Source organism: Apium graveolens, chromosome 11, assembly GCF_009905375.1.
Source record: "Apium graveolens cultivar Ventura chromosome 11, ASM990537v1, whole genome shotgun sequence".
In the NCBI taxonomy this organism is placed as follows: domain Eukaryota; kingdom Viridiplantae; phylum Streptophyta; class Magnoliopsida; order Apiales; family Apiaceae; genus Apium; species Apium graveolens.
Window position 1 is genome coordinate 196,751,152 of NC_133657.1, and position 16,346 is coordinate 196,767,497.

The 16,346-nt window shown below is 34.4% G+C and overlaps 1 protein-coding gene across 1 annotated transcript; it reads right to left on the reverse strand.

Moving 5' to 3' along the window:
- Nucleotides 1-14,136: 14,136 nt before the first annotated feature.
- On the reverse strand, nt 14,137-15,600 carry LOC141696433 (uncharacterized). The gene is made up of 4 exons (XM_074500574.1): nt 14,994-15,600; nt 14,580-14,924; nt 14,212-14,461; nt 14,137-14,140 (listed from the first exon to the last, which is right to left on the reverse strand). Exons 1-4 carry the CDS (start codon nt 15,598-15,600, stop codon nt 14,137-14,139), a joined length of 1,206 nt encoding a protein of 401 aa, XP_074356675.1.
- Nucleotides 15,601-16,346: the final 746 nt, after the last annotated feature.

Genomic DNA, 16,346 nt, shown 5'->3' on the forward strand with positions numbered 1-16,346 from the left:
TATGAGTGCCCCCGCTCAATATGGATCTGGATCCATAGTTTCAACTATACGGGGTAGCAAGCAACTTCTTAGTAATTGCGTTCCAAAGAAAAAAACTTCTTATTTATTTAGCTTTTAGTGCTGACACCTGATTGGCTGACGTAGGAGTTGAACTCTTAATTTTCTTCCGAATTGGAACAAATGATCAAAAGTTAAACCCCGAATTCGGGTTACCTATATTATCAAAAGAAAAACTTTTTTTGTTAATCGATAACACACGCATAAATTAGGAATCAAATCGTGATCTCCTGGATACAAAAGTTCAACCATTATAGTGTACCAACATTGGTTGGCAATCAAAAGAAAAACTTTGGCTCCCATAAAAAGTTTAATTATTTAATCCTGGCACGAGCATGCCTAGACCTCTGAATTGAAAGAAAATACTCTTACTGTTTTAAAATAATTGTGAATATTTTAAAATAATTGTGAATTTTTAAAAATAATTGTGAATTTTTAAAAAAATTAAGCATATTAATAAACTGTAATATTGATAATAAAATTATATTATTATTCACATTTATTGCATTCACTACATTAAATACACCATTATTTATGATATAGAGTTAGATTTGAAAATAAAAATCGGTGATATAATAATTGTATATGGTGTAAAATTTATCTTAAAAATATAAACTAAATTTTATAATTTGAATAACGATATTAAAAATATAAATAGAAAATTACTTTAAAATAATTTCTTTTTTCAAAATTAAACAATTACTTTAAAATCAATGAAGTATTTATAAGACTTAGAAAAAGGAGTCTTTGTATAATCATTCATGTCACACCTCTGATAAGCATGATTAAACCTAAAGAGCATTGAACTCTGTACAAATACAGACAGTACAATTTCATACTCGATCTGTCTCCATATACCGGTTCCTTGAACATGTTACTTTTGAAAAACAAAGTACTGCATAAAAATTTAAATATTTATTTTTTATTTATAATAAAAGATAAAATGTCGAGCTATAGATTTTATCCACATCAAGCTACGTTTAAAAGCAAAATAAACGCCCTACACCTCTTGATGCTTACGGCTTGTTTTCGAGTTTTTTAATGGGAAGGAAGTAAGTGATTAGGGGGTAAAGTACTTTCATCCCATTTTTGGAGTGAAAATTTTGGAGTGAAAGATTGTTAAATTTGTATTCAATAACACTTGCTTTCGCTCCTTTTAAAAACTCGGGAGCACGATTACGGAGGGAAGTAAAACAACTTTACTTACCCTCAACTTTACTTACCCTCCACTTGCTTTCCTTCCTTTTTAAAACTCGGGAGCCTTCCTTCCTTTTTAAAACTCGGGAGCAAGGCGTTAGTATCTTTCTCAGCTTTCTTTGAGATGTTAAGGGTTTGAACTATGTTAAACAAGATGGCTCTAAGTGCGGATAACTAACAAAAAAAAAAGTAGAATGAACGAATATTTTGAAACAGAGCGCTAATAAAATAATCTACTATCACCATATTCAATAGCCATGTCCTTGAACCTTCGCTCGAATAAGTATATCGACTTTACTGGTAGACAGTATGACGCGATGTCCTTGAACTGTTCGACCGTTTGTGTAAACGATGACATACTCATCACTATATCTTTCCTGACTCATTCAGTTCTCATGATTATGTCCATTTTGGCCCTGGAACATCGTCCTGGTTCTGCAAGAGTTTCTAAAGAATTGTGCCTCGCAATTATCCTTTGAAGCGACCATACTTCTCTCTTACATAGGTGATCTTTATCTTATAGAGTAACCCGCGTTTACTCAATCGAATATTATGTATTCAAACTTGAAATCCTTGTATTCGTCAAAGATCATTAAAAGCATAAAGTTTAACCTCGTACCTTACGGGTCTCACTGTTTCATCATCATAGAAATAGGCCAGGGGTTACCCCCACAGTGATTTAGTCATCATGATTTAGTTGTCCCATTGAACCAAGTTCTTGGGATCTCCAGTCAGCAAGGTTGGGTGTCCACCATGACGCCGTTAAGCAATAGGCAAGGCTCATTCCTCTCGATGATTTGACAACTATCTCTCGGTCTAACTAGATTCCCTTGTCTTAAACAGATTCACTCAGTTTAACCATCTGGTCAGTGGATCCAAACATTATCATTTGACTTTACATAGTCAATCATGATAATTCTCGTTGAGAATAGTTGTTTAATGGTATTATGTCCTCATCATAGATGTGAGACATACCATTTCATACACAATAATGTGATCTCCCAATTTGCATATTGATTACACGATATATGCATATTGAAGACACATTTTCCTTGTCATTTAGGAATATCCTTACAAAGTGGCTACTCAGCCTTTTAACTGCATTTATTTTATGCACCAGACTCGTATTCCATCATGAATCGAGCTAAGTTTAGGATTTCCATGACACGACTGCTAAGTGTGAAATGTATTCTCGAATCACTTTTAAGTTCTTAAAGTCAAATATCTAATTTACATACTATATTCACATAGTACAATTAGATATCTTTCGTATTGCAGTCCAAGCTCACGAGCACATATCATACACCTTAAATCTCATTGCAATCACTTCCAAGTGACCAATTTCCATTGTACTCGTGCATCTACCCAGTTTACCAACTGTATAGCCTATGTCTAATTTTGTACAATTTTAAAAAGTACAACAGACTTGCAATCCTTCTTGAGAGATCCTTGTTCATCTACGCTTGGATAAATATAAATCCATTCCAGCTATGATAACTTTAGCTTCGTTGATCTCTTCAAAATTCACATCACCAACATGTGACATGTATCATCTAAAACTTTTAAAGTCACGAAGATTGTAATCTTCAAATAAAACTTTTCAATCTCATCAAGATTTTCAGAGATGATCCTCTTGTCATTACTTCTCGTAATGATCAGATCACTCACATGCAATCAATTATGACTTGCATATCATGTGTAAATAACACATGCACGCTTGTTAATTCTCTGATTTTGAATCAGTTTGACATCTCATATTGACATATTTCACATTTATGAAATAACTTTACTAGTTATTACTTAAGGCTTCACTTGTTACTGATATTACCAGCTTTTAGCGTCCCAAAAAGCAGCAATTTCAGTTTGTATCATTACCGAGTTTAAGCGTCCTTAAACTGGCAATCCTTATTCACATAGCAACCAATTTTGAGCGTCCTCAAAATGGCAACCATGTCATTTATTTGAAGCCATTGCTTATCATAGCAATATCAAATTTAATATGCCATTATTTCGTGTCAATGTTGTTTCACTCAACATGATCACCGAAAATACAGATTTTCTACTCTTGCTTTATCTAGAGCAACTCTCGGGTTCACGTAAATAGATATTTCTCCAAATATCTATTTAGAAAGACCATCTCAATGTTCATTGATGCACTTTTAAATTTCACAATACGATAATTTTAGTATCATCTTAATGAACATTATTCTCAAAACTCGAGAATATTACATAAATTATATAAGGTCATCACTTTCGACTGTAATATTTTTGTATCAGTCTGACCTTATACTTCCTTCAGACCCAGATATATTTTTCCAATTTAAAAATTCATTTGGGTCCTAATGCTTCTATCTCGTAAGAAGATCTATATTTTTTTAAACAAGATTCTGTCAAACAGAACCACTCTCTCTATTTCTTAACATCCTTTCCCCCACAAAGGACATAGAGAGAACATGCACAATCCATTTTCTAGTACACGTGCTAGACAATATTGATTTATTGACTCTTAGTAATAGTCAAATTTTCTCTTGATATATTCACTTATCAAGAAATTATACGAGAAGCGCATTGCTTCTATTAAATTTACGAGTTCACCTTCAAGCAAATTATCAAGACAATCGGGACTAGCAATTATCCAAGTCTTTTGCTCTCTGCAGGTTCATCATCACATTCATCCAATAACTCGTAAGTTCATTTAGATGACTTTTAATTACAGATCTACTAGGATCTACTAGCTTATCGCATAAGTATTCCTAAACTCTGTAATAGTATTCTTACGAATCTCAAAAATTAGATTCATATATCGGATATTATTAGACTCAACCATTGTCTATGTATCCATCCAAAATATCTCAATTGATTTTGGATCTCATGCTACCAACAGAGGTATTGGTATCAAGTTTCGAGATACCCCTACATTTCAATTATTTTCAAGAATGTTTCATTACATTCCACTAAAAATTCAATAATTTTCTATTTTAGATACCCCCACAATTTTAATATTTTACAGAATGTCAGAAAATATTCCAAAACTAATAGGAAATTTAATTATTTCCTTCCGTGGTATCATGTTTAAGGAACGATTAGCCCTTCGTAACTAATATCCTCAAATTCAGTGATAGTCTGAGCTGATCACAATCGTTTTGCATCTCTCTCAGAGCGCAACTCAAGCCTGCATCTACTCCATTTATTTAATGCGAGTAAGGTGCAACGACCTCATGAATATTCACGTTGCAAACAGAATTTGCCCGGTGATTATTCATCATCAAATTTATTCACTACCATCTTAATTATCTGTATTAAGTTGGATTTGCCCTTGAGTTTATAGAGCACACATCTCTCTATTTAGCTTTAATATTGACTCGACTACGAGTACGAGTGATAAATGTTTTACTATCAAACCAGACAGTAAACACGTATCGTGTCACTACCTCTCATCTGAGCAGGTTTTACGTCATTCATTAAAACCTATAAGATTTTAATATCATGTTTAAAGAACTTCCCGTGGTTCTTATCATTAAAAATTCAATTACCGAATTTCTCTAAAATATTTACTTGGTTCACACGAACCTACATTTCTGGCTCACCTACTGGTACAACCATAAAAGGCCCAAGGAAGAATATAAATCTTCAATAACCCCACATTCAGTGATCCTTGATCAACTGATGCGTTAGGGTTAACAACTTTTCGGATTCTCTCCGAAGTTCAGCGTAACTACTGAGATCAATATTCACCGTATTAAGTATCATATGGATCACTATAATAGGCTCGTGTGTCACTGCCGCAGCAGACCGACACCAACACGTGAAATTACTATTTAACTGGAGGAAAAATCCAACTAGAAAAATATAATTTATGTGCCGACCCATAACCTGTACTCCAGGCCCATTAGGTTTTTTAATGTGGAGAATCCTGAGCAATTGTAAATCTGGTTCACTTCATCTGCCCACCTCGTCACATTATTTAACAACAAACATGTTACTGCATTCTATCCAGTATTACAAATTTGTGATATAACTCCATTATTAAAGATTAAACAATAATAATTGATGCCTTATCATCACTCAACAATGATTAAAAAATTAATCACCAAATAATCAAGTTCCATCATGAAGGGTCACATTTATGTAGCCATATCATTTAATTGCATAGCAATATCATGTTATGAACTTGCAAACACGCATGTAAACTATAGCATATACGATTCTTGTATCAGTGTACTAATAATTCCAAAATTAATTCAGAATTAAGAAATCAATCACCATGTTAACAAAACATAATAAGCTATCCATTAATAGCGAAAACATGGACGAATTATAAATTTGGGTTTAATCTACCAATTTATAATGATCAACCCGAGAGAGATGTCACCAAATATGTCCACTTGAATATAAGTTGATCATAAATCAATAACCATTAAAGCATCAATAGCCTTATAAGAAACCAATTATCCAACAACTTTGTGCTTACTTTTGCCTCGTACCTGTTATGCTTAAACAAAGCACCACTTAAAATCAAATTTATATTAATTTCAAGCACATGGCAACAAGTGATCAAAGAAATTAACGCACTAAATTTAATTTAATTAATGAGGCAAATAATGGCCACTCATATACCCATAAATAAATCCAATTTAAACAATCAAATTGACCTTTGCGTCTACTCACAAGAAAGTATGAAAATTGAAGAAAACTGCTTTAAGATTGTTATCAATCTTGTACGATAAAGACATTATTATATATATATTGAATATATAACTAATTCATAAGAACATTGCTAATTCTTAAATCACATAAGCATATAAGAATTAACAATTAAATTAGGAGAAGGGTTTGAGAAAACAAACAGAGATTGGATTTAATCTCGAGTCCAGAAAACTGTCTCCTTAAAGCAGTTTCGCCCCGCACCATCCGTGTTTAGCGACCTGCTTCCCAGGATAAAACAAGATACTAGTATAATCGATAGATCGAATATACTCTCAGCGAACTTGAACTGAGCCCGAGAACTATCACCGGAATATTGGAAAAATTTAAGACTAAAGAGACCAAGAATGAAAGAGATGACTCTTATTTCCTTGACTTAATAAAACTGGTGCCCTAAGACTCTATTTATAAAGAGAGGCTTGAAAGGACTTGTTTTTCTTTTCGATGTGGTACATGGTATTTATAAGAAAAACTAAGGAATAGGTTTGTGCTACTCTCGATGTGGTACAAAACCACTTTTCATATTAAAAGGTAAAACTTTGGAATATCAGTTCTCATTCACCTTTTACTCATTTTGAGCGTGTTAATATGCGTTGGAATCCCCTCGAAGAGAAGAATACGTTCCAATAAATACACACCACTAACACATAATGTGTCTCACTCATATAGAGTCTCAAAATGATTCACAACTTAGTCTAAAATATTAAGTTTGTCCAACAATCCCCCACAATTGAGATTGATGGTCCAGTAGCACGCACCACATAGACACCACATAGACAGACAGACGCGGAGCTTGACTTGGTGATAGTTCCGGCGGTCAGATATAGCATACGATAGGTAGATAATGCTCCTTGAACCTTCGCTCGAATAAGTATATCGACTTTACTGGTAGACAGTATGACGCGATGTCCTTGAACTGTTCGACCGTTTGTGTAAACGATGACATACTCATCACTATATCTTTCCTGACTCATTCAGTTCTCATGATTATGTCCATTTTGGCCCTGGAACATCGTCCTGGTTCTGCAAGAGTTTCTAAAGAATTGTGCCTCGCAATTCTCCTTTGAAGCGGCCATACTTCTCTCTTACATAGGTGATCTTTATCTTATAGAGTAACCCGCGTTTACTCAATCGAATATTATGTATTCAAACTTGAAATCCTTGTATTCGTCAAAGATCATTAAAAGCATAAAGCTTAACCTCGTACCTTACGGGTCTCACTGTTTCATCATCATAGAAATAGGCCAGGGGTTACCCCCACAGTGATTTAGTCGTCATGATTTAGTTGTCCCATTGAACCAAGTTCTTAGGATCTCCAGTCAGCAAGGTTGGGTGTCCACCATGACGCCGTTAAGCAATAGGCAAGGTGTAAGAACCCTGATTTTTGTAATATTTTAAAACTTCTGTGAATAGTAACTTGAGCTAATTAAGTAATACGTATGGGGATCATCATAAAATGAATAGTGGAATTTTGAGAATCCGAGATCATATTCTTGTTTATCGAGGAAAATAAGTGAATGTAAAAGCCGACGGAATTCGAAGATTCACAATTATACTACGTGTTTTCGTATCCATAAAGAATGGCGTAGAACCGGGAATACTACGTGAAATAAATAATATATCAAGGTGTTTCTATGATCAAGAGAAGGAATGGAATTGGTTATAGGATTATAAGCGATAAAAGAAATCGTTACGAAACAAGTCGTTATACGTGGAAACTATCGGAATGGAACGACGATTGCGTTTACGATAAATAAACGAATGAGAAATTAAATCCCATGCAAGTTGGCCATGCATAACCAAGTCCTAACTAGTAGTTAGGAGTGTAACTAGATGATTAGAAGCTAACTAGAATAGTTAGTAGAATAGTGTTGAATAGTGATGGGAGACAAACAAGTACACAAGCCATACTTCTCCCTTTTCTCACTTCACCACACAATCAAACCAACCCATACCTTTGCCAAATTATTGTCAAATCTGCTGCATACATCCCATATATTCATTATACACTCCCACACTTTAGCCACAAAAGAAAACAACCCCTTTTCCCTCACTTAAAGCTCTCCCATTTTTCATTCCAGCAGTTCGGATTTTCTGAGCAAGGGAGAAAGAAAAATTCATAACTCAAAATATACTCATTCAAATATCATGAAATTTTTACCATATCTTCTCTATATCATGGGTAAGCTTCGTACCAAATTTCAGCCTCAAATTATTTTTTTTCAATTTTATAAAAATGTTTGAATGAGGTGCTGAAATGTAACTCCGAAATTCTAACTTGTTTCTTGGTTTTGTTTCTTAAGGAGCTAGCCCTTCTAAGTGTTTTCTAAGCAAACCAAGCCTCAATAATCCTAGCACTACCTTTTCTAGTGTCCAAGAAGGTATAAGTTTCAACCCTTTAAGGTTTTATGGTTGGATTTAAGAGTTATGTTTGTTGTAGTGTTAAGATCCAAAGGATTGTGTTTGTTTGAGTTTGTATTGATTATGTTCTTGCTAAAGGCTTGAGATGTTGAGTTGTAATCCATGTATGTGGTACTATATAGAGCATATAAGGTGTATGTGGGTGGATCTTGAGAAGTACTTGTGTTTATGATGGTTATAGGTAGTGATTGTGTTAAGATCAAGTAGTAGAAATTGAGTTTGGGCATTCTTGCACTTTATCTGTTTTCTGCAGGACATTCGGCCATGAAAATGGTTAAAATTTGAACACCACTGGCCATAACCAGATAGATCTTGTTTTGTAGTTTCTATACATGTGTAGATCATCATGAGGAGATTTACGGTTTAGGAGTTATGGTCGTTTTAGTGTAAAACATTTCTGCGATTAGCCAACTGCACTTAAGTCCACTTGCATGGTGATTTTGAAGGACTTAAAATAATTTCGAGATTCTGGAAAAATTATAAAAAATGGATATGACAGTAGAGAAGACTTTCCAAAAAGAATTTTGAGAAAATATTAATTTTTCGATTTTATAAAAATATTTTGGTAAAGCGAGCGCAAGCGAGAAACGCATAAAAACCAAGTTTTGACGCGCGTTTTCTCACGTTCGAGCTTAAAACTCGAAATGAATTTTCTAAAGCGAACGATCGATTTCAAAACTCGACCATGTTATAAAGTGAGAATATAAGTGTTGAGAATGTGACGATCGGAGATTCGTTATACTTGAGTAGTTGCGAAAGTTGCTTAATAAAAGCGAGACGTTAATCGCGTACTAACTTAGACTGTTGGTTCTTGTTTATAGATCGCCAACCAAACACTAGATACCATACCACTTCGATTACTCGAGGCAAGTTTTCGAAACCCTATCTCATACTATCCATGCTATATATTTATATACTGTTGTGATATTGATGGCATGATTTACAGTTCAAATATATATGCTTGTCTATGATATCAATGCATACGAATTATGCGATTGTTTACGAAAACAAATTTCGTTTTACACGAGTATGAGAAATTGAAACGTATTTCAAATATAATATAGGATAATGGGAGTCGGAAATATTTTAATAACGATTTAATTCCGGAGAGAGCCGAACGCGAAAGATTTCTATTTCGATAAACAAAGTACGTTCGCGTAATATATATATCAAGCGAACGATTGAGATTTTGACTTAAACTTCGAGAAATATTGGTTTATTCATTTAAGGGACACCCTTACTTGATTGATTATTTTATAAAGCGATACTTAAGGGATTATTAAATATAAAGAAAGTATTTAAAAATATACTGAATAGTTTATAAATCATTTCACGTTATTTAATAAAGATTTAACTATTCAAAGAGCAATTATAGGATACCAAATCCTGTTTTGATTATTTGATTAAGGTGTCTCCATTCGTTGGACCTTATTCAGAAATATTTTGTATTTAAGGTTTTTTATTAATTCATTGAACCTTAATTAGAAATACTTTGTACTTAAGATTTTATCAATTCATTGAACCTTATACAGAGATGTTTTATTTATAAGATTTTATCAATTCATTAAATCCCTCTTAGATTATTATGAGACCTTAGATATTTAATGTCTTCGGACTTCTAAAAACTTATTTAAAAATAGACATATTTCCCAAAGGTACTTTCTAAATTATTCAAAACTCTTGAAAGAGATTAATCATTTGAAACGTATCAAAACCTTAGGGAACTTAGTCTAGAAGCATAAGAGTTTTGCTTCCTCGTTCAATAAAGAACAAGTGAGTAATATATGTGTCACCCTACTACAGATAGGGATTTGAAAATGATTTTAAATTCAAAACTCCGACAACTCCCAAAGATCAATTGAGTTAAAAGTAATGAATAAAACATCTTATTTACAGGTCAACTTTTAACGACCTATTCCTTCGAAAAAGGATTTTGAGCAAAAGATATAAATGTTTTGGGACTGGAATGTGGCCTGCCCGGCACGGAGTGGTATCGGGCAGTGACCAGGCGCGGAGTGGCGCATTATGCAAGCGCGGGAGTGGCGCATTGTACGGTTATATGGTCTATGTGACCATTGACTTTCGGACTTGCACGGCAATGGGCAACCACCGTGTAGTGTCTTGATGAGCCCAAAGGCGGCTAGGTTTGTATTCCTTCTACTAGTAGAGAAAATTTCGTATTCGGCTGATCACCGATACGTGGTTTATTCCAGTATAGTCCCTTTCTTCCATTTTGGAAAAACTGTTGTGAAATATACAACAGAGAGCCGATAAGGCTGAGTTTTAAATAAGGATATTGATGAATATATATCAAATCCATTTGAGAAATCTGCCGATAAGACTGAGTTTAAATAAGGATGTTGATGATTATATATCAAATCCATTTGAGAAATCTGCCGATAAGGCTGAGTTTTAAATTGGGATGTTGACGAATATATATCACACCCATATGAGAATCTTGGTTCGAGTAACATCTTGAGATTTTGAAATAAAATGAGTACGAGTATAAAATGATTTTGAGAAGGAGATGAATACAAGTATTCAGTGGATATACTATTGTAGTTGATTTTGAGAATTTTATAAATTTGATAAGCATATAAACTTTCAGAACGCTTTGGAGATACAAAGTATAATTATTGGTTTTATTTATCCTTACATACTTAATTATGGGGATATATACCTTGCTGAGCTTTAATGCTCACCCTTGCTTTTATATATCATATCACAACAGACTACCAGCATGGATCAGACCAGGACTGTTGTCCTTAGGCGGGTAAGGAACGCTCGTGAGTTCCGTAGGCTTTTTGTGCGCCAGCCCCGTCAGGTAGATAAGTGGAAATGATTTATTTAATAATGTTTCCAAGCATATAACCTGTGTGTGTGTGAGTCTGAATAAAAGGTCGAGTAATATTGTGAAAAGAGAATTATTTAATTAATAAGTGATCGTAACAACCCGAATTCACGACCTTGGATTTGGGGGTGTTACACAAGGCTCATTCCTCTCGATGATTTGACAACTATCTCTCGGTCTAACTAGATTCCCTTGTCTTAAACAGATTCACTCAGTTTAACCATCTGGTCAGTGGATCCAAACATTATCATTTGACTTTACATAGTCAATCATGATAATTCTCGTTGAGAATAGTTGATTAATGGTATTATGTCCTCATCATAGATGTGAGACATACCATTTCATACACAATAATGTGATCTCCCAATTTGCATATTGATTACACGATATATGCATATTGAAGACACATTTTCCTTGTCATTTAGGAATATCCTTACAAAGTGGCTACTCAGCCTTTTAACTGCATTTATTTTATGCACCAGACTCGTATTCCATCATGAATCGAGCTAAGTTTAGGATTTCCATGACACGACTGCTAAGTGTGAAATGTATTCTCGAATGACTTTTAAGTTCTTAAAGTCAAATATCTAATTTACATACTATATTCACATAGTACAATTAGATATCTTTCGTATTGCAGTCCAAGCTCACGAGCACATATCATACATCTTAAATCTCATTGCAATCACTTCCAAGTGACCAATTTCCATTGTACTCGTGCATCTACCCAGTTTACCAACTGTATAGCCTATGTCTAATTTTGTACAATTTTAAAAAGTACAACAGACTTGCAATCCTTCTTGAGAGATCCTTGTTCATCTACGCTTGGATAAATATAAATCCATTCCAGCTATGACAACTTTAGCTTCGTTGATCTCTTCAAAATTCACATCACCAACATGTGACATGTATCATCTAAAACTTTTAAAGTCACGAAGATTGTAATCTTCAAATAAAACTTTTCAATCTCATCAAGATTTTCAGAGATGATCCTCTAGTCATTACTTCTCGTAATGATCAGATCACTCACATGCAATCAATTATGACTTGCATATCATGTGTAAATAACACATGCACGCTTGTCAATTCTCTGATTTTGAATCAGTTTGACATCTCATATTGACATATTTCACATTTATGAAATAACTTTACTAGTTATTACTTAAGGCTTCACTTGTTATTGATATTACCAGCTTTTAGCGTCCCAAAAAGCAGCAATTTCAGTTTGTATCATTACCGAGTTTAAGCGTCCTTAAACTGGCAATCCTTATTCACATAGCAACCAATTTTGAGCGTCCTCAAAATGGCAACCATGTCATTTATTTGAAGCCATTGCTTATCATAGCAATATCAAATTTAATATGAAAGAGATGACTCTTATTTCCTTGACTTAATAAAACTGGTGCCCTAAGACTCTATTTATAAAGAGAGGCTTGAAAGGACTTGTTTTTCTTTTCGATGTGGTACATGGTATTTATAAGAAAAACTAAGGAATATGTTTGTGCTACTCTCGATGTGGTACAAAACCACTTTTCATATTAAAAGGTAAAACTTTGGAATATCAGTTCTCATTCACCTTTTACTCATTTTGAGCGTGTTAATATGCGTTGGAATCCCCTCGAAGAGAAGAATACGTTCCAATAAATACACACCACTAACACATAATGTGTCTCACTCATATAGAGTCTCAAAATGATTCACAACTTAGTCTAAAATACTAAGTTTGTCCAACACAATCATACTCAATCTTCATTCCTTTTTACTTGTCGGTCATAAACTAATTTGATCAACATAAATATGAGAAGAAGAAAGAAGAGGAAACCAATAACACAAACGGAGATGGCCAGGGTTGGTGAATCCGACAACACCACAAATGTTCCTGCCATGAAAGTCAACATCATTGCCATAACTGAAACAATGTTGAACACAGTTGATGTAGCACTGAGTTTTGACACTTGATGAGGATCTTCAGTCATGGACTCAAGGAAGTAGAAAAAACAAAGAAGATGTTGATAACAGTAGAGCTAATGCATCTGATAGCATAAACACATTGAAAACTGTCTTTTTGGAAAGAACCGCCAATCCTTCAACAAGTTTTTACTTGTATCATTAATTTCTCCACTCTGACGGAGACCACCCGGCATGGTAAATCCTACCGTGAAAGTTACTGTAGTTATAAGTGCAGTAACTATTATCTGTGTGTTGGTTCTCTTTTTGTACCTTTCTAAATTTTTCTTCTTTAGTATTTCCATCTTTGAACGCTTTTCGGCCATAAACAACTTTGTCTTTTCATTAAATATCACGTCTTTTGTCTCTCGTCTGGTCTGGGGCACTATGCTTTCGATAGTATCCATTTTCTTCTTGGTGCTTTTGTGCCATGGTATCCAGGGCTGATTAGTCTGGACATCTTCGTCAAGTGCAATTTTTATTTGTACCTGTAAATAAGGGAAGATCAGTACATATGACTGCAATACTCAATGTCCTGGAAATGATCCTAGCTTAGATTCTTTTTACATATTACTGTATTTATAATGCAACCTGCTAACCGAAATAGAATGTGAAAAACAACATAATTTGTTCTGCAATTTCACATGTTCATATTATTTTTATAAGATCAAAAAAAATTCCATAAATTAGTCAAAAAAGAAAAGAAAAAGAAGGTATTTTAGCACCTGATCAGCAATAACATTAGCTTCAAAATATAGCATGTCACGAGGAGTCCATTTATCCTTGTTTTCCGCCATTGTATCGAGTTCCTTATGTTTCAAGAGTTCCGGGATAAAACAACCATGACGGATGAGTAGATGGAGAAGTGTATTGTTATTCGGATCTTGTTGTTTCAAAATCGTGTTCTTGTAAGGTTCAGGACAATATTTCAAAATACCTTGTATCGTTTCCTTTTATTTTTAGCTGCAGCTATGTGTAGTATGTTTCGACCTTTTTTATCAAGAGCCGTGTATGCTGCTGAAGATGAAGATGGCCATAATTGCAGAAGTCGTATCATGGTTGCAGTATGTCCATATTCCGCTGCTACATGAAATGGTGTTGCTACCATATCTGGATACACAAATTCATGTTTAACATCCCTTTGCACTTCAACAAAGGCATTAACTATCGAAACAAGTCCATTATATGCGACGTAATGAAGCGGTGTCCACCCTTCGTCTTCGATATAATTTTCAGCAAAATTTACAAGCAGCGGTGCATCTTTTAACAGGCGTGTTATCTCATCTGAAAGAAAAAAATCAAGTATATCGGTTAGGTCAAAACAAAAGTCCAAAAATGAAATATTCATGATGAACTTGAATTTATTTGTAATGTGTGTCGAAGATACACATTAAGTACTAACCATGATCCCGCCTCTTAATAGCAATAATCAAAGTGACCACCCCGTCATGAATTCCAGCTTGGTAAGCTTTCGACAGTAACTTGACTATAGCCGAGAACTCCATATCCATGGCTTTGTAGATTAAAAGCATAAGACCATTTTTTTTAATTCCACGACCATAGGCCGGATCTCTTTGTAATATCATTTCCACCACTTCCACGTGATTTCTCTCCACTGCCAGTTCTAAGACAGTGTGGTTGGTCTTGTGATGAGTTTTATTAAAAATTGCTTCGAAACTTGTATTTGAACTGCTTGAACGTTCGGCTGCATCAACGAGCATCGTAATCACATCATTTTTGAACTTTCCTACAAGTTAAAGTGAAAATATCAATTGTTGCCTAATTGAATTTGTACATGCATATATGAGCTGCATACCTTTGCGGAGTTTTTTAATTGCAGCATGTAAAGCAGTACTACCACCTGGACCGTCCAAAGATGGAGCTGTGCAAGTTTCACACATCTTCTTTACCATTTTTTGGTACCCACCTTTCGCAGCTATGTACATTGGAGTTTTACCCTTAGTGTTTTTAGTATGTGGATCATCTGGATCGGCCTTCACTAACAGCATAACAATTTCAAAGTGACCTGCGTATACTGCTGCATGCAACGCAGTGTCCTTGTCGTGATCAACTTCCCTAAGAAAAGCTTGAAATGGACTAATTGGAGGATTAGCAGAAGACGAAGTAGAAGAAGGCAGATTTCTAGCTTCCTCGATGAGGGCCTTAACCACTTCAGTGTGTTTACCCTGTACTGCAAGGTGAAGTGCAGTATGACTACGTCGCGTACTTAGCTTGACCAAAAGTTTTTTGTGTTTAAACTTATCCAAAATAAAACGCACATGTTTTATATTTCCTTTCTCAGATTCTTTGTGAAGGATAGTTTTATCATTGTTGTGTAGTGCTCCATCAGCTATCATATCCAATTTAGCCAAGGCATCAGCATCTCCGGCAATGGCAGCGGCAAACACAGGATCCAGATCCATACTTTTTGTTATTCCAGCAGGTCTCCTTAAATTTTAAATAGTTGGATGGTGCACTCTAATATTTGAAGATATGTAGAGGCTTACTAATATTATATTTTGGACTTAAAATAACATATAACTCTGGCTCAGGCTCACACAAGTTATGACCTTGTAGAAGTGTAAGTAGCTGTAGCAAAAGGAGAGTTGACATTGATACTGTTGACTAGTGAAAATGTAAGTTATGAGTGCCCCCGCTCAATATGGATCTGGATCCATAGTTTCAACTATACGGGGTAGCAAGCAACTTCTTAGTAATTGCGTTCCAAAGAAAAAAACTTCTTATTTATTTAGCTTTTAGTGCTGACACCTGATTGGCTGACGTAGGAGTTGAACTCTTAATTTTCTTCCGAATTGGAACAAATGATCAAAAGTTAAACCCCGAATTCGGGTTACCTATATTATCAAAAGAAAAACTTTTTTGTTAATCGATAACACACGCACAAATTAAGAATCAAATCGTGATCTCCTGGATACAAAAGTTCAACCATTATACTGTACCAACATTGGTTGGCAATCAAAAGAAAAACTTTGGCTCCCATAAAAAGTTTAATTATTTAATCCTGGCACGAGCATGCCTAGACCTCTGAATTGAAAGAAAATACTCTTACTGTTTTAAAATAATTGTGAATATTTTAAAATAATTGTGAATTTTTAAAAATAATTGTGAATTTTTAAAAAAATTACGCATATTAATAAACTGTAATATT